At 43.8% G+C, this 24789-nt stretch overlaps 1 protein-coding gene across 1 annotated transcript in view; it reads right to left on the minus strand.

Annotated features, from left to right (window-relative positions):
• HHAT (hedgehog acyltransferase) overlaps positions 1 to 24789 on the minus strand; it is a 324329-nt gene that overhangs the window by 113824 nt on the left and 185716 nt on the right. The window contains exons 10-11 of the mRNA XM_044286517.1: positions 20404 to 20605; positions 12204 to 12348 (exon numbers count right to left, since the gene is read on the minus strand). Coding sequence (XP_044142452.1) covers positions 12204 to 12348; positions 20404 to 20605 — 347 coding nt within the window. The remainder of the gene's footprint in view (positions 1 to 12203; positions 12349 to 20403; positions 20606 to 24789) is intronic.

Below are 24789 nucleotides of genomic sequence, written 5' to 3' on the forward strand. Positions count from 1 at the left end.
CCTCCTCCTCCTCTGTTCTCATTGGTGGTCAGTGGCAGCCGCGCACAGTGGGGAGGGAGGGACTCCCTCCTTCTCCACTCTGTACCGGCTCAGGAGAAGATGGTGCGCGCAGAGAGCGCGATCATATCACAGTCCGGCGATATAGGCGATATGCACAAAATCCATATCGTGGCACAAATTTATATCGCATATCGCCTATATCGTCTATATCGCCCACCCCTAGGTCATACTACATTTTTTTAAGCAGAGTAAAAATACTCCTCTTACAATTTTGAAGAGTATTTTTAGCCGAGGAGTACGAATTTTGCAGTAATTCATATATATAAAACATAGACCCACATGATGTTATGAGGCTGCTATTTATTACCAGTCTCCTCTATAATGTCTTCTGTGCAGAAACAGCAAATGTAAACAATTTCACATTTATCCAACATCATACACTAAATATAAGACCACTGCTGCCATAACGCTGCCATATACAGTGCCTCCATAATGCTGCCATATACAGTGCCGCCATAAGGCAGCCATACACAGTGCCGCCGTAACGCTGCCATACACAGTGCCTCCATAATGCTGCCATATACAGTGCCTTCATAATGCTGCCATATACAGTGCCGCCATAACGCAGCCATACACAGTGCCGCCGTAACGCTGCCATACACAGTGCCTCCATAATGCTGCCATATACAGTGCCTTCATAATGCTGCCATATACAGTGCCGCCATAACGCTGCCATACACAGTGCCGCCATAACGCTGCCATACACAGTGCCTCCATAATGCTGCCATATACAGTGCTGCCATACACAGTTTCCGCATACACAGTGCTTCCATATGCAGTTGCTCCATGTGATGATTTCGTATGTAGTGCCATAAACAGCGTTCCCAAGACTATTCTGTAATTATTTGGCTATAACTGCCCAGTTACTATAACAGACCCAGTCACCCCACCAGGGCTTATAAATCTACCAGTACCCACACTGCCCACAGTACCCATTACAAGAGGCAGCTTACCACACCAGACCGCCACTCCACTAGCAGTATTGGTGAAGATGGCGGCGCCACTGCACAGGCATCCTCCACAGAGTGGCGCAGCAAATGGCCTGGCAGCCCACCCAAATTGACAAATCAGCAGCCTCTTTACTGATAACAAGGCTCAATATGTAGCTCTGCTACATATAGAGCATATAATACAGAGCTCTACTACATGATCATGACACACAGAGCTCTGCCACATGGTGCCCACTGCACACACAGCTCTGCCGCATGGTGCTCACTGCACACACAGCTCTGCTGCATGGTGCTCACTGCACACACAGCTCTGCTGCATGGTGCCCATTGCATACATAGCTCTGCCACATGGAGCCCATCTTATACACAGCTCTACACATGGAGCCCATTGAACACACAGAGTCTTTATTCAGGGAGTAAAATAGCCTGAACAGGCATCTATGACGTTTGTACAGGAGTTAGTGCAACCTCTGGTTATTAGTAAAAAAATTAAATCTTGGGAAACCCCTTTAATAAGATCATTTCGAGCAATAAAATAGTTGGTACATACACTCACCTAAAGAATTATTAGGAACACCTGTTCTATTTCTCATTAATGCGATTATCTAGTCAACCAATCACATGGCAGTTGCTTCAATGCAGGTAGGGTTGTGGTCCTGGTCAGGACAATCTCCTGAACTCCAAACTGAATGTCAGAATGGGAAAGAAAGGTGGGCTACAACAGCAGAAGACCCCACCGGGTACCACTCATCTCCACTACAAATAGGAAAAAGAGGCTACAATTTGCACGAGCTCACCAAAATTGGACTGTTGAAGACTGGAAAAATGTTGCCTGGTCTGATGAGTCTCGACTTCTGTTTAAATGGTAGAGTCCGAATTTGGCGTAAACAGAATGAGAACATGTATCCATCATGCCTTGTTACCACTGTGCAGGCTGGTGGTGGTGGTGTAATGGTGTGGGGGATGTTTTCTGGGCACACTTTAGGCCCCTTAGTGCCAATTGGCCATCGTTTAGATGCCACGGGCTACCAGAGCATTGTTTCTGATCATGTCCATCTCTTCATGACCACCATGTACCCATCCTCTGATGGCTACTTCCAGCAGGATAATGCACCATGTCACAAAGCTCGAATCATTTCAAATTGGTTTCTTGAACATGACAATGAGTTCACTGTACTAAAATGGCCCCCACAAACACCAGATCTCAACCCAATAGAGCATCTTTGGGATGTGGTGGAACGGGAGCTTCGTGCCCTGGATGTGCATCTCTCAAATCTCCATCTGCAAGATGCTATCCTATCAATATGGGCCAACATTTATAAAGAATGCTATCAGCACCTTGTGGAATCAATGCCATGTAGCATTAAGGCAGTTCTGAAGGCAAAAGGGGGTCCAACACCGTATTAGTATGGTGTTCCTAATAATTCTTTAGGTGAGTGTATAGCCTTGCATTTATAAGCCGATACAATTTTTTCTTTCCCTCATTCAAAACCAGGCAAGAGAAGAGAGGTATCATACAGAAAACTGGAAGAACAAAAGATCTGGACAATAGAAGAATCTAAAGCTTCAGACAAAAGTGAATTTTGGAGGCCCCTGTACATGGGGGTGGAGCATGCTGTCCCTGGAATTTGAGGCCAGATAGCACAAGGAAAGGTATCATACAGGGTAGGTTCCTATCTAAAAGAGGTCACCTTGCCGTGGTGGATGGGCACAAATGATTTTGATCAAAATATAATTGCTAAGTACTTTATATTCATTTTATATAGTGAACATAGTATTAGACCATATATTCTATGTTTGCAGAGTGCGGTTTCATTGTGTTTGCTTTTACTATTGTAGTTTCAGCCATGGCGAAGCACACCTGCGCATTTACTTAATTTTGCTGGAGGTGCAGACTAACTTTTGTCTTTGCAATATGCATCTGGATCTGTGGCTGTCTCCATTTTAGTGGTGCACTCCTAACTAACCCATCCTTTCCACAGGCTGTTTTTAATTAGTACAGTAAATATAGCTGTAGTCTGCTTTCCCTAAATTGAGAGGCCTTCTGGCACAGAGAGAGGTAACAAATGGAGCAGATATAGTATACATATGCAGCCTGCTTACCCTGAATTAAGGCTGGCACAGAGAGACGTGTCGTGGAGTAGGTTCCCATCCAGACTGAGGTCACTTTGCTGTGGTGGGTGGGCACAAATGATTTTGAATCAAAATATATTTGATAACTACAGCATATTCATTTTATATAGTGAATATACCATTACTTTATATATTCTATGTTGGCAGAGTGCTGTTGTATTGTGTTTGCTTTTACTTAGTTTTTTTAGCCATGGTGAATTTTGACTCACGCGTTCTAAACATCAGTTAAATGTACTATATGGTTGCTGCTAGTTTGGGTACAGAATTAGTGGAAGCAAGCTAACCAGCTTTAAAAAAGCTGATCATCTCGCAATAGTCATCTCAGGATATCTTGAGCCATATGTAGATACCCAGTTACCCAAATATCATCTACCTTATAGTTTAGAATGCTTACGGTCAAGATTGGAACAGTTTCTGAGAGCCCACCATCAGTGTATTCAGAACATGGGCATGTAAACGGTTATCTCCATCCGAAATTACATTGTTGATGGTTTAGGTTTGAAAACTAAAATTGAAAAGAGTTCGGGGGTACTATCTCTCCTTGGAAGAGAAAGCGCCTTAGTCGGCCTAAGGAGACTTATAGACCATACATGCTCCTCTCAAATTCTGGGAAGAAAGGAATGCAAATGAGCTTTTAACAAGCTCTGCCTTCAATACCACAAGATGTAAGGCAGCTATCCTATAAGTCAATGTTCAACCCTTTAAATAAGCCTTGAGACATGAAGAGCTCATTGGCATCTTTTTCGTCCTAAAATGGAAAAGACACAGTTCTTCAGCCAGCGTAATTCCTTGGAGTAATATTTTTGAATGATATATAACTATACGTTTCAGGACCAATTGACCTGATTAAAGGACAGTGAGGCTACTAAAAAGCACAGTCACATCTCAATAACAAAAATATTATGTCTTTGTCTTTTCCATGTTCAAGTTGGTGTCCAGATGACCCATAATTATCAACATAAATGATAGCTGCAGTCCAGAGACTAGTGATCAAACATCGGTCCACAGTTGCAGTCCAGCAGCGAGAGCCATCCACACAATTGTGCTCATACCTGTATCTATAACAGCGTTGTGCCTATTCATGCACAACACTGTGAGCTGATATCTTTTGGTACCTCAGTATATATCAAAGAGTTGTGCCATTTTTTTCTCTTTTCTATAATAATTTATGCCATTAACATTGTGTGCACAGGTCATACCAGTAATACATTATAACAGGTTACTTGTGAATCCATATGAAATAGACCCTAGTGGCTCCAAATCAGCTTCAAACGAGGTTGTCTTGTGATGGAACTTTTGGTCCATCTTCTTATTAATGCCTGGGCACCCTGGATGATCCTCTAGTTGGGAATCTGACCCTGTTTTAGGATGCTTAGTTAAATTCTTGAAGCTTTAATAACATGTTCAGAACCTGTTCATGTCAAGCCTTAGCACCTATTATAATACAAAGAACGCATAAAAGAAATATAACCGTAAATGTTGAAATCAGTGCTCAAATAACGACAAAGGGTCTCGTCTACACTGGGCTTTAAATCTGCAGGTTAACTAGTAACATATAACCTGTTTCTGGCTCCTAAGTGATGGATAAAAACTAATTACAAGAAGGCAATAAGAGTATTCTGGCTGATGATACTTATTACAAAAGCGTTGGCAGATGTCTCCTGGAATTGGCTTTGCACATGTTTGTTTATCTGGATTTGCCGGGATTTAGGAGTCATCTAGCAGCTGTCTGATGAATAATGTGTAGAGTGTATTAGACATGAGTGTAAATATGGGCGACTTCTGGAGTCTGGAGGTAAAACACTAGAGTTAAACAATGAGTACTTAATACAGCACCGAGTATACATTAATGTCAATCGAATGTGCCGATTTGGATGGGACTGGCCACCATCTAATGTGTATGGGGGTGTCCTGACTTTCCCAAGACAGCACATGTTGGAGAAGTAAGAGTCAGGCAGTTGGGTTTCCACTTTCAAGAAGTGTCTGGCAGCGGCTTTGTCCCCTCTAACCCGAGCTGTGCTCGCATGTATGTGTTATGGATAGCTGTCGATATATGGCCAGATTCAATTTAAAGGATAATCAATTTTTTTGTGTTTCGTTGCACTCTACATTACCTATACAGCTGGTATATATGGGCATATATATATAACATAAACTACAGAAAGAGATTTTTCAAGTACTGCATAAATGGTGACAACCAGTTCATTCCAGGAATAGGTCGTTGACTCACCCCACCACCTGGTTCATTCATTTGAAGAGCAGCTGTCACAGAAGGACAATGTGCAGGTAGGTTCACATGAAGACGACAAAATCTGCCGTGTATCCCACTGGTAGAAACCACTGTGCTGTGCGGTAGGTTCTACCGTGCGTTTTCATGCATACCTGCTATAGGGTTAGATTCACTGAATGGAGCTAAACCATGTGCTCGTGCTGTGGCTTTATGAGGGGTCAGCGCAGTAACGGCACCACAAATGGATCAGTACATTCTTGGCATAGCCTTGAAAAATGCGTGGCAAAAACCCTCGGCTGAAAATACCCTAAGATAGAGCTTCCTTATCCAATCACAGTAAGTGATTGGCACCAAAGTCGGCACCAAATGTCTGCTGGACCTTAAAGAGCACCTATCAGCTGGGTCAAACTTATTAAACCAGGCGTACTGCCAGTTAGGGTTTATGAAAATCTGTTGCGGTGTTCCTAAGGAAAAAGTATTTTATCCTCTATGCAAATGAGGGCCTCAGTGCACCGAAGGGCAGAGCCTAGCCCTTATGTGCACCTCAGTTTTCCAGTACGCCCCCTCAGGTCACTGAAACCCTAATTTGCGCAAAGAATAAAGATCTTTTTACTCTGTAACTCTGCAACCGATTTTCACAAGACAGGTATCATTTTAATCAGCATGATCAACCCTACCAGTGATTGGTTGCTATAATTTAACATGGGGGGGGCGGAATTGTGAGAAGATGAAAGAAACCCACATATCAATAGGTAGAACATCCAAACTTGATAACTTGTGCTTTGGCTAGAATCAAACCCTGGACCCTAGAGTTGTAAGGCAGTAGTGGTGTTAGCAAAATGACACCTCATCACCTATCTCTAAGATAGAAGACTGATCTGAGGTGTCCTGACTGCTGGGATGTCCACTGACCACAGGAACAGGTCACCCATTTGAGTGGACAAGCTATCTATTTTTCACTCCTAAAATCTTACCTCCTTCTGGCCACCAATGCCCGATTCTTGACCATTTAACGCCTAATCATGAGCTAGAACAGACAAACAGACCTGGAGGTTTTACATGAATATTACCCAGAATATTTTCTAATTTCATTGCTTGAAAAATCAATGGACTATGAAGAATTAATACTAAGGAAATTTATGTTTCGCTCTCTGTTCTTTATTGGCTTTTGTGAAATAAAAATGTTCTAACCTTTAACAGACTGGTGAGCTCAAGGATAAAAACTGAATGTGAATGAGTAGCTACCACATTGTGAATATTTTAGATTTTAATTGGCGTCATGTCCGTTACTCACTAAGTATAGGAGAAGGAAAGAATGCATTTTAACATAAACCCTGGTAATTAAGTCATGCCTTATTACACAACTGAAGCTGATTTTGTGCTTTAAATGTGACATCTAAGCAAACGAGTGTGTTATCAAAGCCGCTAGTAAATGAGTGTCATGAAAGAAGTCACATTCAGGTTCAAGAAGTCAATGTCTACCTGACGCACCAGGTTCTCAAGATTATGACTATACTACAGGAAAATTTTAGTACTGGAAAAACTGTACTGGTTTTCAGTAACATTTTACTCATGTTTGTCAAGTCTCCTGAAACGTTTAGGAGGGTCCCGAAAAAAGGAGACACCTCCCAGACTACTAGAAGACTTGGAAATTCTCCCAGGTGCTGAATGGAGGGCTGCTTTCTCTTGGAAAGCAGCCCTCCGAGAAGTTCAATTATCATCAGACTCAGTCCTGGTGCTCAAACAGTGCATCAAAGTGTTGGAGGTACAGCATAAAGAGGAGGGTGGCCACCTATAAAGAGGCATGGTGGTGGTGGGGAGAATGTATCATGTCCTGCACTCCAGAATTCTGGCTCAGAAAAGTAACTTTTTGGGTCCATTGTGCAAAAATTTTGCAACTTTTTACATTTATATACCCCTCCCTCCAGTTTTGAAAAATGGGTGGTAAAGTTGGTAATGTGTTTTACTACAGATTTATCCATGAGACTTTCTAAAAAAACAACAACAAAAAAACGCCACAAACAAACTCCAATACAAGGGTAAAGTAGGACAACCGGAGTAACATTTCTAGACAGAAGTGTTAGGTTTAAAGATGCACCAGATTCAGATTTAACAAACACCATGTGACATTTGATGAATTTGGTACAAAGTACTCTAATGCAAACTCAAGAAAAACTGAAAAATATTACCCTTATGATCAATTCCCCCCATAGTCTGCTGAAAAGAGACATCTGGAAGACATTCTGGAGAAGTATGGCAAGAATGATCTAACTTTCCACTGCAGAGTCAGCCCACCATAATAGAATAGTTATAACTGGTACCAGAGAGAAAATTATCTACATTGTTACATACACTATATGGACAAAAGTATTCGGTTCCAATACGCTTTTATGACATTATTATGGAGTTGGTCTCCCCTTTGGTCTTCTGGGAAGGCTTTCTACAAGATTTTGGAGGGTGTCTGTGGGAATTTTTGCCCATTCATCCACAAGAGCATTTGTGAGGTCAGAAACTGATGTATGATGAGAGGGACTGGCCCACAATCTCTGTTCTAATTGATCCTAAAGGTTTTGGATGGGGTTGAGGTCAGCACTTTGTGCGACAAGTTAGGTTCTTCAACACCAGACTCCCCCAAGCATGCCTTTATGGACCTTGCTTTGTGCGCTGGAACAGAAAAGGGCCTTCCTCAAACTGTTTCCACAAAGCTGAAAGCCTACCATTGTCCATAATGTCTCGGTATGCTGAACCATTAAGATTTCCCTTCACTGGATGTAAGGGGCCAAGGCCAACCCATGAAAAACAACCACATAAAAATATCCCTCCTCCACCAGACTTTACAGTTGGCACCAAGCAGTCAGGCAGGTAATGTTCTCCAAGTATTCACCAAACCCAAACTCACCAAATCGGACCGCCAGATAGAGTAGCGTAATTTCCCACTCCACATAACATGTTACTAATCCAAGGTATAGTGGCAGCCTGCGTTACCTCACTCCATCCAAAGCTTGGCATTGTGTTTGGTGATGTAAATACTTCCATGCAGCCGGTCGGCCATGGAAACCTACGGGGCAGATCCTGGTGGGTCGTTCTGTCAGGGGGGCCACCGTACATATTTAGACACGAACTGCACTAATGGTGCAAACCCTGCAGCATTTACTGCAGTCCATGCCTCGTAAATCTTAAGGACCTATAATGACATCATCATCACCACAGGTCCTTAACTTTATAAGAGAGTACAGAAACTGTACTGATCAGTGCAGTTTGATGTTAGGGCAGTGCAGGACATCAACACAGGTGCTTGACCCTCTGAAAGTATGGAGGGGAACAGCAAAGAAGCATCTCCCTCCAACTCCAGCCTCACTACTCATATCTTGTCTCGGCAGTCCACAAGACAGGTGAGAAATGTGAATGCCAGTGTGGAAGGGGTGGTCAGGGGGTCAGTTTTCTGCTATCAGTGGAGGAGGGATGGTCATTACCCAGGGAAAATGCTGCAGCCAGTGGGGGAGGACTGGTCAGGGGACAATACTGCTACTGGTGGGGGAGGAGCGGTCAGAGGACAACACTACTACCAGTATGGGATGGGTGGTCAAGGGACAAGACTGCTGCCAGTGGGAGAGGGATGTCAGCTGACAATGAAGATGTGCAGCATGGTGGTATCAGATGCTGCTGGAGTGGTATTTGTGACTCAGTAATGTTACATGGTCTCCACTTTGTGGCTGAGATGCGGTGGTTTCTAAAGTCTTTCACTTTACGATGATACCACTCACAGGAGACAATATGAACCCAGCCTAAGAGGGAAAAAAGTTCAGGAAGTCACTCGTGGCAGTGGTGACATCCTACTAGAGGACCACGCTGGAATTCAGTGAGCTCTTTACAATCTGATTGGTTGCTATGGACAACTAAGCCAGTTCTACTTTACATGAGTTTTGATACTGTAAATCTACCCCATAGTTCTTTTTATATCAGTTTTTTGGCTTTTTAAAACCTTTACTACCCCTTTAATAATATTATAAATGTAATATAAGACAACCCGAGAAATCACAAAATCGAGAGAAGGGCGAATACTTTTTTGGCGGTAAATGTCATGCATCTTTTGGGGCAAAACGATATATAACCGTACTTTTCTCAAGGCTGAACGCCATCCATCTGCCGGCTTGCTGCCCATTCAGCCAGTTTATCCACCGCATCATGCTGTCTTTTATGCAAATCAGGACACAGCTAATGATTATGTCAGCAAAACAAAGGGCAACCAAGCAATGTATAACAGTAATGTATTCACAGGAGTCAATACCGAGTCCTGTCCCAAATGTATGAAATGCCAGCAACCATCATAAATAAGAAATCCTAAGCGTTACCATGAAATACGGACGCTGCCTTTACATGAGCTATAAAGGTTTAAAGGGAACGCCCTCTTATGTCCCGTATGTCCACCTTTATAATCCGTTTTTATTATTCCCTGTAAGCTAGAAAGTTAGGAAACATTTGAAATTAAAATATCATATCGTCTCGTGTCTATGGCACCTATTCAGACCCATGTCTCTCCATGGTAACAGACTACAAACAAAACGTGTCCTGCAGTCATACTCCCCACTTCAACCCTTTATTAAAGGGGTCGTCTCACTTCAGCAAAAGGCATTTATCATGTAGAGAAAGTTAATACAAGGCACTTACTAATGCATTGTGATTATCCATATTGCCTCCTTTGCTGGCTGGATTCATTTTTCCATCGCATTATACACTGCTCGTTTCCATGGTTACGACCACCCTGCAGTCCATCAGTGTTGGTCGTGCTTGCACACTAGAGGAAAAAAATGCCGGCCTCTCTAGTGGCTGGGACCGTGGGAACGCACATGGGCTGGTGCTTTTTTTCTATAGTGTGCAAACACGACCACCCTGGATTGCAGGGTGGTCGTAACCATAGAAACGAGCAGTGTACAATGCGATAGAAAAATAAATCCAGCCAGCAAAGGAGACAATATGGACAATCACAATGCATTAGTAAGCGCCTTGTATTAACTTTCTTTACATGATAAAGGCCATTTGCTGAAGTCAGAGGACCCCTTTAACATTTGGTCAGTTAGCAAGAAGTAGAGGACTGATAAAAGTGCATAGGACGGCAGAATCTGACTACACAGGGTTTGTATGAAGTCTATTACCATGGAAAGGCTTGGTTTGCACTGGAGCGGTAGGAGACTGTAATTTACACTATTTTCAAGGTTGCTTTATTTTTCATTTTCTGATGCCATAAAATTGGTTGCCAAAATAGACGTGCCCTTTATATTGTTTTTCCCCCCTACTAATTACTACTTAGGCCAAATTCACATAACAGTAATTAAAGTCTATGGGGCTATTCACATGGCCATTTTTTTTTACCGGCCAGTGAATATTGGTCATCAAAACAGGACATATCCGGCCATATGGACCCTACTGTAATCAACGGGCCCATTTTTAACGGTCATATAGACAGTAGTGCCCCCTCCTAACAGACGTTAAACAATGTCTACAAGGGTCTTTCAGGGGTTGAAAGGGTTTTCCTGCAGGACTTTACAGGACTGATGACCTATCCCTCAGTGGCTGCTTGACACTTGGGACCCCCAACGATCAGCTGTTTGAGAAGGCAGAGGCACAGCGCCGCACATTGTATAGTGGCTGTGCTTGGTATTACAGCCCAGGCCCATTCACTTCAATAGGGCTGAGCTGAGCCTAGGCCATGTGACTGATGAATGTGATGTTACATGGCCTAGGCTAAGCTGAGAGAAGGCAGCGGCGCTACTGTGAACGACGATGGCTTCTCAAGCAGCTGATCAGCTGGGGGTCCCAAGTGTCGGGCCCCTACTGATCAGATACTGATGACCTATACATCATTAGTAAAGTCTCTGTAAACCCTTTAAAAAAAATATATATAGTCACCTGCTTGAACGCATGGGGACACTAGCTCCTCGAACCCTTCACTATTCACTGAATGCAACAGGAACTGTGCTCCCAGTGGGGGTTCGAGGAGCTGCTGCCCCCACAAGTGGATGAGGTATCGTATTATTATTTTTTATTTTATTTTATGACAGCACTAGCAGGGATTGGAGGGGGGCATTATATATGGAGACACAACTGGGGCCATTTTATTTATAAATATATCTATATCTATATATATATATATATATATAAATAAAAATTGCAAAAAAAGGGGCAGCACTCCAGAAAGTAAAAATGCAAAAAATGCTTTATTTACCCATATGGGACATGCAACGTTTATTATAGATAGATATATTTTTTATATATATATATATAGGGTACAAAGAGGTGCATTATTTATACTGGGGCACTATGAGGGGGCATTATATATACTGAGTACACTGCAGGGGTTGGAGCATTAACTTAAAAACCCAATGAAAATCATCCGTTTTTAATGGCCTCTTTTCACAGTCGTTAAAAATGGATGCAAAAAGGCCATTAATGACGGCCAGAAAACAGATGCACAAATGGTTGAAAAATAACCATGAAAAACTGTAGCCTGACTGTAAGCAATGTATCGAGGCTTCTTTTATAATATCGTTACAGAGCTGGAAGAGAAGCCCATGAAATAAAACTCCTATAAAACTTAAAAAAATGCAGAGGGCTTTTATCACAGTCCAGTACCCGACTGATTTATTGGAAATCTCCTCTGATGCGACTCGCGCTAGTCCTGACATTTTAACGTGGTTAGAGAAGACATTGCTCAGGATAGTAAGAAAACGTATGCGCAGCCATTGATAAAACTGCTTAGACAGCGATTCTGCTAATTTCCTGCACTGAGAGAAGCCTCTGAATAGAAATGATTACAGTTATGAGCCCCTTACCTTGTACAAACAGTCGTTCCCAGTATATCTTTCCAACCTGCTCCCCTCCAAGGAACACGAGGTTGGTAAGAATCAACAGAGCGGTGGAAACAGATGCCAGAGCAGCGTGAAGTCGGCGATACGTCTTCGGTGACAAACCTTGATCCTGTTAATACATAGGAAGGATGAGGCATGATATGAGCTGTTATCTGGAAGCCGTGGCTTTTTACGTCTAGAGAGGTAAATAGACGGGATAGGATCTGTGCGATAATGCATGAGGCATGCAGGAAATGGTTGAAAAACTGGATAGAGAGCTATGACGAGTGAATAACGGTTAGTGCAACATGGCTGCAGCAGGCTTAAAGTGAGTCTTCACCATTAACACCGTGCCATCTTATAGCAGTCGGAGTTCTCCGATACTAGAGCTCCAGATCCTTTACACAGATATAGATTTAATGAAAAAGTAATCTGACTGTCACCACTAGGGGGAGCCTACTGCAGACTGTTCTATTCAGTTCAATGTATAACAGTGTGCAGCTCATAAGCTCCCCCTAGAGGTCACTGCAGGCAAAATGTTATCATTTAGCACTATATCTATGCAGTGGATTTGGAGATCTGTATCAGAATAACAGAGTTCTGATAGCTACTCTCTGACTATACATGAAGAATTTTTAAACCATTTACTTTAAAAAAAAAATATTAAGCTAGACATCATACAGTTTTCACATTTTCCTTTACATATCTAGCTGTGCAATGTGTTATTTATAAAGGAGTCACTTCAATCATCGACTATTGCTCCACCGACCTGATTCAGAACCTCACTCAGGCTCCACAATTATAGCCATATAATCCATTCAGTCGTATTAGTCTTATTCAAAAGGTTATTCTTCAGGTATAAATAATACTCACTCTTTTGAAGCTTTAAATAAATCGCTATAATGCACAATAATCCTGAGAGCGCTGAACTGATTGCTATCCCATGCTGTGCTCGGGTCTGTCCACTGTTTACTTACCATTGCTGGTGGCTGCCAAAAACAGCTGATCGGTGTGCCAGGTGTCGGATCCTCACTGATCTGATATTGATGGAATATCCTGAAGATACCGTATTTTTCGCCCCATAAGATGCACTTTTTTTTACCCCCAAACTGGGGGGAAATGCCCCTGCGTCTTATGGGGCGAATACTAATGAGCGTTTCTATTATGGAAGCACTCATTAGTACCGGAGGACCAGGAATCGGTGAAGGCTCTGTACTCACTGCTTCCTGGTCCTCGGCTGTCGGCTGTGCAGTGGCTGCGCACAGCGTGAGGGCGCTCTGTGACCTGACGCTGTGCGCGCCAGTTCACAGCACAGCCGACAGCAGGAGGAAGAGAATCGCGCTGGAGGAGAGGAGCGGTGGCGTCCAAGAGCAGGAGAGGTAAGTGGTTTATTTATTTTGTGATCTGAGGCTGGGGGGCTGCTGAATAATGGCTGGGGGCTGATTATATATATGACTGGGGGCTGATTATATATGGCTGGTGGCTGATATGAGGCATGGAGGACTGTGATCTGAGGTCTGATTAATATTGGGGGTCTGACCTGAGGTGTAATGAAAAATATTTTTTTCTTATTATTGTCCTCCTCTAAAAAAGCCTTATAGGGTGAAAAATATGGTACTTCATCAATATCAAAAGAGTGGAGGACCCCTTTAAGAGGACTATATGGGTACGGCATCCGAAAAAATTCATCATTTCACTTTAAAGGGGTTGTCTCATCTCAGATAATGGGGGCATATCGCTAGGATATGTTCCCATTGTCTTATAGGTGGAGGGCACACTGCGCAACCACAGCCGCCTTCCATTCATTTTCTATGGGGCTGCGGCTATTTCCGTCGGGCCCATAGAAGTGAATGGGAGCGGTGGCCGGTCACGCGCAATGTGCTCTCCCCATACGCCAATATAGGTGCATTTCCCAGCGGTGGGACCCACACCTATAAGGCAATGGGGGAATATCCTAGCAAAATACCCCCATTGTCTGAGATGAGACAACCTCCTTAACATTCCTAAGATATCTTAAAGGGGTTGTCTTTTTTTATTATTCCTCTCCCCAGCTCAGCAGAGCCTGTGAAGAGATCTATACTAACCTAGCAGGTAAGTATATCGTACTCTTGGACAACAAACACCTTAAGGAATAGTTCGGGATGGTGCTCCTTCAAGTAAATTATAAACATATTTACTTTATATTACGGATAATTTATATCCATTCCATCTTTATTGTTGCTTCTTCATATGTTTGCCTTCAGGCCAGAAACTCTAGTTGGTTCCTTCATTCTTATGCTTTAGTTGAACAATGGAACTGAGCATGTGCGTCCACCTCCCCAAAGGTGGATAGCAAAATAGGAAAAAGAACAAACAGCAGATGGCGCTATTCAGATACATTTTAATGAATAAGTCAGTGGTGATACTACATTTTTAATTACATGCAATTACAAAAGTATTCAGATCCAGGTGCTGGTTTGAAAAGTGGTGAATATTTTTTGTGGGACAACCCCTTTAATGAGGCAATTTCATCACAGCTTCAATACTGTAAACAGGCCATGTGAAGAAAGTAAGTGTATTATATTATTATGTTAAAGTCTTTATCCCGCTGACCTGGGAATGTACAATTTGTCTCTGCACTACTCAGGAAATGTCGTATCTGTACGGTAATTATGAAGTCAGGCAGTTCTGACCGGTCTCTCCTGTACTCTACATAAAGAAGCTAATTAAACACTTTCATTGGGACGGTGAGTGACGTGCAAGGAACAAACAACCTTAATCAGACAGGGGCTGCTAAGCCACAAGATAATTGAACACAACCTCTGCATACAATATGGAGTAAGGCCTCTTTCACACGAGCGTGACGGATTGGCTCCGGATGCGTTCAGTGAAACTCGCACCATTTTGCAAGCAAGTTCAGTCAGTTTTGTCTGCGATCGCGTTCAGTTGTTCAGTTTTTTTTTCTGCGCGGGTGCAATGCGTTTTGATGCTGTTTTTCACGCGCGTGATAAAAAACTGAAGGTTTACAAACAACATCTCTTAGCAACCACCAGAGAAAAACGCATCGCACCCGCACTTGCTTGAGGATGCCATGCGTTCTTCACTGAAGCTACATTCACTTCTATGGGGCCAGGGCTGCGTGAAAAACGCTGAATATAGAACATGCTGCATTTTTCACGCAATGCACAGACCCAATGAAATTAATGGGTCCGGATTCAGTGCGGGTGCTATGCGTTCACATCACGCATTGCACACGAGTGGAAAACTCGCTTGTGTGAAAGGGGCCTAAGGTCTCTTTCACGCGGGCAAGGTTTCCGCACGGGTGCAATGCGTGAGGTAAACGCATTGCAACCGCACTGAATCCGGATCCATTATTTCGATGGGGCTGTGCACATGAGCGGTGATTTTCACACATCGCAGCATGCTCTATATTTCACGCAACGCAGGCCCTATAGAAGTGAATGGGGCTGCGTGAAAATCGCAAGCATCCGCAAGCAAGTGCGGATGCGGTGCGATTTTCACGCATGGTTGCTAAGATGAAAGTCTATTCACTGTATTATTTTCCCTTCGAACATGGTTATAAGGGAAAATAATAGCATTCTTTAATACAGAATGCTTAGTAGAAGTTCAATTGAGGGTTAAAAAATAAAAAATAAATTTACTCACCTCCTCCAATTGATCGAGTAGCTGCCGGTCTCCTGTTCTTTCCTCAGGACCTACACTACAACTATTGAAGTTCGGGTCTGGGTACCACATTCAGTTTTCTGCACTTGCGCAGAAAAAACTGAACAACGGAACCCAATCGCAGTCAAATCTGACTGAAATTGCGTACCTACTCGCGCGGGTTTGCCGCAATGCACCTGGGACGCATCCTGAGCCAAAACGTGACGCCCGTGTGAACCCAGCCTAAGGGTGCCAGTATTAGTCTTTACTTATCTTCCACTGATCTTGGCTTATATAGAGTCTGATTATCGAGTCACATCCAGAGAAGCCGGCTTCCCAAGATACAGAACCTCATGTTTCCTGGACGCCCCCTGCTGATTTAGTGTCTGCAGAGTTGTTTTCCTTGACCCAAGGCAATGAATGATCAGAGAGGTGTAACTTGAAGTTCCTGGGCCCTAATGCAAAATCTATAACACCTATTGCATGCTATTTATTATCCAGGTGCCTTCTTATGTGGTAGAGGGGTCTCGAGTCCCCTGTGGCACCAACCCTATGGCACCCATGCCACCTACTGCTCCACTGTCTATCACTACTTCTATAGTTTTCCCCTGGAAAAAATTACATTTGTTTCTCTAGTCCTGACTGCGGGAGAGTGGCTTGTTAGTGTCCCTCTGGCACCCAACATCTGGGACACCAGCACCCCTAGCCATGATCTTGAGTGTTTGCACCCGAGAGGATCTTCTATGGTACACTTTGGAAGATATGAGAGAGAATTCTTGATTTCGTTAGCATTGATGTCAGATGTGCCAAAATTATTAAGAGGTGTACGTTTCTTTATAATTCTGGCAGGTCAGTCTGTGTACCAAAATCTGAAATCTGCACCAGCTAGGAGCTGGCAGAAAACTGGCGCAAGTAATGGTCAATGTATCAGGCTGCTTAAGTCCCACCACGTCGCAAATGTTTGCTCGAAACGGGGCTTGCACAAAAATGTGAGACATTTTAATGCCACAAGTCAGGCCCTGGGGCTGGATAAATCTCCCCGACTGTGTCAAAAACGAAAGAATTTGAGAGTAAAAAAAAAAAAGGGGTTGCCTACTTTCCTGAAACAGTGCCACCCTTATCCAAGGGCTGTATCTGGTACTGCAGTTGAGCCCAGTTTGAATTTGAAGCCCATTGCCAAAAGTAGTGCTCTCACTTTTTTATAATCTCAGACGACCCTTTGAAAGTAGAGGATGAACTTGAAGTCACGTTTAGATGAGCACCAGCTGGCACTGGCACAGCATGGCACGATTATGGAGGATGCATTATGGCTGTTTCCACCTTTCCAAAGAAAGAAATGCAGCACAGACTGCACAGGGACCTCTAGAGATTGGATCCAGCTCTCATGTTAATGTCTTACAACATAAAGCAAACATTTCTTGAGGCCCCAGATCAATAGAAAATGTTTGATCTCCAAGACTAACCTTAGAAAGTCCATTTGTAGCGTCGTTGGCCTGCCGCCTTTATATGTCACTCTGCTGCTACAGAAAACAATTACAAGATCTTTCATCTGTAGTCTTACAGCTACAATATACATCAAAAAGATGTCTAAACCCCCACAACAAGAAGCGGCAGTATATTGAACGTGGTTGGTTGTACGTTCACTGGTTCATGTCTTCACCCATCTTCTGCACAACTATCAATAACCAAGACAAATTCTAAGTAATCCTCCACTTCTTGTACCAGGAGATTATGTGGCTCCAGTAAATAGGAGGATTCATTTACAAATCAATAGGATTTACAAATGTACATTCAATTCTACTCATTCTCATTGAAGAGCTCTAAAAGTGTATGGAAACGTACAAGCAATGCTCCCTGGGGAAAAAAAAGTATGCAAAGTAACTCTCCTCCAAAAGGGAGAATATTACCTCATCCCAGCCAAACGAAAAACTCCTGGTACGGCTCAGTGAGTGTGGACACCCTCTACCAACTAACTGCTTTGGATTGGGCTAAACCGTAAGGGTGTTATTCCGGCGCTCCCCTGGTATTCACCATTTAAAAAGCAGGGATGCTCAACCTGCGGCCCTCCAGCTGTTGCAAAACGACAACCCCCAGCATGTCTTAATATCTGATCCAGGCATGCTGGGAGTTGTAGTTTTTCAAAAGCTGGAGGGCCGAAGGTTTGGCAAGCCAGCTTTAAAGGCTATGTACTGTACACCCTCGGGGGCAATTTTTTTTTTTATTATTGCATTGTAATCATTTTGAACTAAAAAACATTTTTTCAATTGGTCTTTAAAAATGTCGAGCCCTTTTCTCTGTACAGCCTTGAGATTCCCTAGTAGCAGTCTATAGATTCTCTCTCTTTTCCGTCAATTGGGGAGCTGAGGGGCTCCTTATCTCTGCTTTCTGACATCACAAACACTCATTTTAGTTCCGGTCTTATCTTACTAATAGGAATGTGGCTTAAAGGGATTCTGTCACCAGTTTTTGACCCCCACATTCAAAAATATGGTTATGTGCATGGAAACCTTGTGATTCCTAATGTGGTCTTATAAGCTAAATCTGTAGGCTCATTTAGTGTAAAAAACGTTTTATCTAACCTGTCATTCATCTCAGTAAGGTGCCCAGGGGGATGCTCATGTCATCCAGATGCCGCCCGCACCCGCCGCCGTTGGTGCCCAGCCCCTCCTTTGCTGTCATCAGCGCCGCCTCAGAATCATTTGCTACTCCTCCGGCTCTCCCTCTCCCTCTTCCATGCACATAACCATATTTTTGAATGTGGGGGTCAAAAACTGGTGACAGAATCCCTTTAAATAAGTGTTTATGACTCCTCAGCAGTTTAGAGATAAGGTTTGATAGATGATTAGATATTCCGTTATGCATTCCGTCATCGAATTGCGTTATGGTCCGTGGCAACGGAATCCATAACGCATTTCACCTTTTACCAACAAACGAAGTGTGAACGAATTTCATAGGCAGAAATTCGCTCATCTCTATAGATGATGGCACAAAGTGCAAGTACTAGTCATACAGTTAAAAAAAGAGTTTACCCTTTGTGACAGAACGGTTCAATATTTTTAATAAAGGCCAACTGAAAATATGATTTTTAGCCATAAATGAGTAAAATGCAATCATAAATGAAAATTGCCTCCGAAGGTGTACATAGCCTTTAATCTCTGTACAGGAATCTGGACTTTATTGCAGAGGAGCAACTAGACCGCTACCACTTGTGATAGTCCCAGTATAACCACTGAACCACTGGGGTCAGAGACTATGTTGCAAGCACCAGAAGCTATAGGCACAGAAAACGCACCAAAACACTTACACTGATTATGTGGTTTTTGACAGAACCTGATTGTAGGACACTTGGCTGGATGGAAGACTCAGGGAAATCGAAAATTTCAGGAAAGACCAACTAGAGCAGCTGAACTTTATTTGGGGTTAATCAGAGGCACTTTAAATGATGGCCGGTGTATGCTGACTCCTATTTAACAGGATTTTGAATGTGATTGCTTTATTCTGAACACAACTAATCGGCACAAAGTTTTACAATCCTGGAGCGGAGCCTTACACACCAGGTGTTTCGTAGGCGACAGGCTCAGAGCTATAAACCTGTTACTGCCTGGGATATCAACGTGATACAAATCCTATCTGCTGTCTCTATATCATTTACACTTACCTGAGTGACAGCTTGAATGTTCTTCCGCTTTGTCTACTAGAAGTCTTCCATCAAATGCATCATTTCCATTTTAACAACTCTCAGAAGAAGCAGCGATGCATAGAAAGCTGACTAAGTTTTATAGAAGATGTAGTGTATTCTTACTATAGTTTTATATAATACTCAGGCTTTTCAGTTACAAGAGTTCTACAGGATTTTTCTGTTGATGGCCTATCCTCAGAATAGGTCATCCATATGAGAACGATGGGAATACAACACCTGGCATCCTCGCCAAGGAAGCTACTGCACTCATCAGAGCGACGTGATCTCCTGACAGCTTACCAAGCACAACGCCAAACATTGGATAGTGGTAGTGCTTGGTGTTGCAGACCCATTCACTTGGATGAGACTCAGTTGTGATTAATGAACGTGATGTCATCAGCCTAGGGAGGGGTTGATGACATCACGTTAGCACTGAGGCATCTTCATACAGATGATCAGCAGGGATGCTGGGAGTTGGACCTCACCAATCTGATATCAATGAACAATCCTGAAGATAGAGCAACAGTATCAAAAACCCGGAGAATCATGTTATACATGAAATAATATACTAAACAATGAAAAGTAACAAGGAGACTATTTAAATGGGTTCAGTGGTTTTTGTACATCTTCCAAACATGTGGTGCGGCCGTCGGAAGGTGCCGCATCTTTACATACATTCGTCTATACGGCTGTGGCACACCCCACCCACTTCAAGGACAGACCTCCAACAATGGTGGCCAAAGCTTGGCCAAGTGCGTTCATCAGCGAGAGGCCAGGAAATAACTGGAATCCCTCTCACTACGCATAGTCCATTGCTCCGATGGATGCAGCCCTGATATTCCCTCCCAGTTCTCTCATACTTACAATTCTGCCTTGAAGAGATGGTAAAGCAAGGAGCTTTTTCAGTCCATATTCCACCGTGATTCCAGTCCAGTTGAGTGCTGCCCAGTACCAGAGATATTCATGGCCTCCATGCCAGTAGCTTACAAATATAAAGGTAGATGCAGTGGAGAGCAGCATTCCTCCAAGCCCTGAGTGGGAGCCTCCCATTGGGATGTAAATGTACCTGGCGAAAGACATGATGGGGTCATTCCTTCTAGTAAGACAAATTTAAATTTCAGGCTTTAAAAAAATCTTTTTATTCCTGAATCGAGTGCAGCAGGTCTGAAAAGTGAACCTGTCGCACTGAACACGGTGTCTGAGCTGCGGGCAGCATGTTATAGACCGGGGGGAGCTGAGCAGATTGATATTTTGTTTTATAGGAAATGATTCCGTAGAACTTTTTATTCATTTAAATTACTGCTCATTCTGGGCTTAGGGGTCCAGTGGGCGGTCCTACCAGTGACTGACAGCTGTCAATCACTGATAGGCCCACCTCTTTGAGGCATGTAAATGAATATAATACAGGTTCTACTGAGTCTTTTCCCATAAAACTATATATCAGGCTGCTCAGCTCCTCCTGCTCTATAACATGGTGCAGACTGCACTGCATTTTCATGGTGCCAGGTCCCCATACACTTAGTAGATGCTGGGTGGACAGCTATTCTGCCCGATTCCCTCATACACAAGGACCCTCATCTCACCCAAGTGTGTATGAGTAATAGTAGAAGTCTCTGGAAGCAGATTATGTCCCTTGAGTACAAAAAAATTGGGTGTTGACATGTAGCATGCCCACATGATGCCCAGAGAGAGTCGGCACACCCCCATGACAGTCGTCCAGTCCCTGCAAAACTGTCGTATTTGGCTGACTTTTCTCTTACGTTTATGGGCACCTCTGGCCAAGCTGTAAGGGTCGTGTCTGTCACCACTGCGCTGACTGATACCAAGTAGCAACCAGACAAATTACTTTGAAAGAAAAGAAATAGAGAGTATGGCCCCATGAACACAACCGCATCAGTTTTTTGCAATCCGTAAATTGCAGATCCACAAAATACAGATGTGGTCCATGTGCCGTCCGTACTTTATTTGAGGACCCATTGTTTTCAATATGTTTGTGTTCCACATAATCATCTTTTTGCAGAACGGACATACAAATGCAGAAAGCAAACGGATGATCCATGTGCAATGCGCATCTGTATCTCCATGCCGCAAAAAGATAAAACATGTCTTATACTTGTCCATTGGGTCTGCAAAAAATGCGGATGCAACATGGACCTCATCAGTATTTTGCAGATCTATGAATTGCGCACAGCAAAACGGTTTGTATCCGGTCATAAAAATGGAAGAAAATGGATCCGGCACTGAAAATATTGACAAATCCGTTTTTTTAGGAGTCTAAGAAACCCGTAACCTATTGACTTTCAATGTATTTAGTGATTGATTTGTTTTTTTCTGTTTTGATTTCACACAACCGCATCCTAACGGAACGGATGCATCCTGATGTGCAAAATCAAAACAGGTTAGTTTAATTCCGGTATTGAGATCCTCTGCCGGATATCAATACCGAAATTAACAACGCAAGTGTGAAAGTAGACTAACGCTAACATAAAGTGCCCATATAATACTACCATGTAGTGCTTACATATTTTTGAATCTGTTCTAACACCTCTGGCACGTCGCGTGCCATGATTTGTATGGTTGCTTTACAATTCTGAACCTGGAGAGTAGTGTTGATGGAGCATGCTCGGCACATGGGGGCATACCGCGCGCAATGCTCGAGTCTCCTCCCCGCACGTTTGCTGGCTGCTACGCAGGTAAGTGCAGGTAGGTACTGCCCTTCACTGTAATGCTGCAGCCATGTTGGTTACTGGCATTATAGTGATTGGCTGGTCGGAAACGCGTCATCGGGTGCTATATAGACAGGGAGAGCCGTGCTGAGGAAGGGAAAGATCGTGTAGGGAGTGAAATTATAATTTTTTTTTCAGTAGAAAAACTTGTCAGACACAAAAGTCCTTTTAAAGACTATTCTTGTGTGTGGCAGCAGCAATATATATTTTTAGCGCAACCTGCGCTAAATAGTGTGCAATAGTTAGGCCGCTGCAGACAGCGACATTATCTGCGCTACATCTCCTGTGTAACATGTGCGCATCCCAAAAATATCAGTGACATCCAGTGTACTTTTCCGTAGACGGTGTCCGCTGCGGACAGTGACATTAGCTGCGCTACATCTCCTGTGTAACATTTCCACAACCCAAATATAAAAGAAAATAAAAGAATCGCACATCCAGCTGCTATGCTTTGATCTAACCCCTGCTACTTTAGCAGAAAACAGCACTAAATAGCGCATGTGTACCGCCTCCTATGCTACATGCGAAATGAGGCATTAATGTACATTTTGATCAAAAGGCATAAGCCCACTCACCACGCCAAGGTTGCCTCTATGAGTGGGACCTACTCTAAAATTGGCGCGGCGCTGCACGGCGACCACTGACGCTGTGGCGGCAATTCGGCAGGCGGCCGGACCCAGCAATCAAACAGCACCCCTGCTGCCCGACTATGCCATACCTAGCACTGGAGTCCACCAACCCGCCAGAAAAACAGCACAGTGGCGTCTCCTGTGTAACGTGTGCACAACTGTACATCCAAAAATATCAGTGACATCCAGTGTACTTTTTCTGTAGACGGTGTCCGCTGTGGACAGTGACATTATCTGCGGTATTTATCCTGTGTAATGTTTCCACATCCAAAATACCTGTGACATTCCCTGTAATTTTATATTAGCTGCTGCTGACATCAGCAACATTATCTGCGGTATATCTCCTGTGTAACATGTGCGCATCCCAAATACCTTTTTTTGGCGCATACACTTACAAATCCTACGCTACTGTACGTATGACAGACTTTCAAGCATATATAACATTTAATATGAAGAAGGTGAGCAGTAAGGGACAGGGAAGTGATGCTGATGGTGCACGCAGAGGCCGTGGCCCTGGGCGCGGTGAAACTGTGCCTGCTGCCAGAGCACAAGAAAAACAATCATCCACGATACCTAGCTTCATATTCCAGTTTGCAGGGCGGCGCAGGACAACGCTCTCAAAGTCAGTCCAGTGCAACCAGGTGGTCGGTTGGATTGCAGCAGATAATGCTTCCAGTTGGTTAACCCTGTCTTCCACCAAGTCCAGTCTCAGTAGCCAAGAGTCTGGTCAGCACAATCCTCACCCTGATCCTACTTCCTTCCACCATGGAGAGTCTTGCCAAATAAGTGACCACACACTCGGAAATTCCGAGGAGCTCTTTTCAGCGCTATTTCTTTCATTTGGGCCACTCGACATGCCTGCTTGAAGAGGGACATCTTGTGCCTTGATTCCTAAACTCTTGAGCATCCACAGTCACTAGAAGATGACGGTGGAGAAAGGCAATTAGTGTTTCACGAGGTGGATGCTGATGATGAGAGACAGTTGCCAATAATTCATCGGCAATTAGTGCCTCAAGAGGTTGATGATGAGGATGAGACATAGTTGTCAATAACTGAGGTTGTTGTTAGGTCAACAAGTCAGGAGGATGAGCAGAATGAGGTAGGGGAAGAGGAGGTGGTTGACGATGAAGTCACTGACCCAATCTGGGAAGATGGCAAGCCGAGCGAGGACAGCAGTACAGAGGGGGGGGATCCACAGCACCGCAACAGGCTGGAAGAGGCAGTGGGGTGGCAAAAGAGAGAAGGCAGGCCACACCAAACAGGCCCGCAACTGTTACCCAGAGCACACCCTTGCAGAAATCTACCTTTCCAAAGGGTAGGTGTTCTGCAGTCTGGCGCTTTTTTGAGGAAGGTGCGGACGACAAAAGAATTGCAATTTGCAACCTGTGCCATACAAAAATGAGCAGGGGTGTGAACACTAGCAACCTCACCATCACCAGTATATCCACCACATGGCATCAAAGTACTGTATTAGGTGGGCCGAACGACTGGGTCCACAATCTGTGTTTGCGGGTCACACCACTGCCTCCTCTTCCCCTGTGTTACGTGCTGGCCAATCCCCTGTCGAAGGCGCAGGCCCGGATGCCTCCCGCCCTGCACCTTAGCAAGCACCATCAGCAACCACATCCACTTCCGTGTCCCAGCGCAGCGTAAAAATGTCCTCACCCCAGGCATGTGAACGCAAGCGCAAATACCCAGCCACCCACCCACAGGCCATAGCACTAAATGCACAACTTTCCAAATTACTGGCCCTGGAAATGTTGCCATTTAGGCTTGTGGACACTGAGGCCTTCCGCAGCCTGATGTCGGCGGCCTTCCCTCGTTACACAGTCCCCAGTTGCCACTATTTTTCACAGTGTACCGTGCCCGTCTTAAACCAGCATGTGTCCCATAAC

Source organism: Bufo gargarizans, chromosome 3 (genome assembly GCF_014858855.1).
Source record: "Bufo gargarizans isolate SCDJY-AF-19 chromosome 3, ASM1485885v1, whole genome shotgun sequence".
In the NCBI taxonomy this organism is placed as follows: Eukaryota; Metazoa; Chordata; class Amphibia; order Anura; family Bufonidae; genus Bufo; species Bufo gargarizans.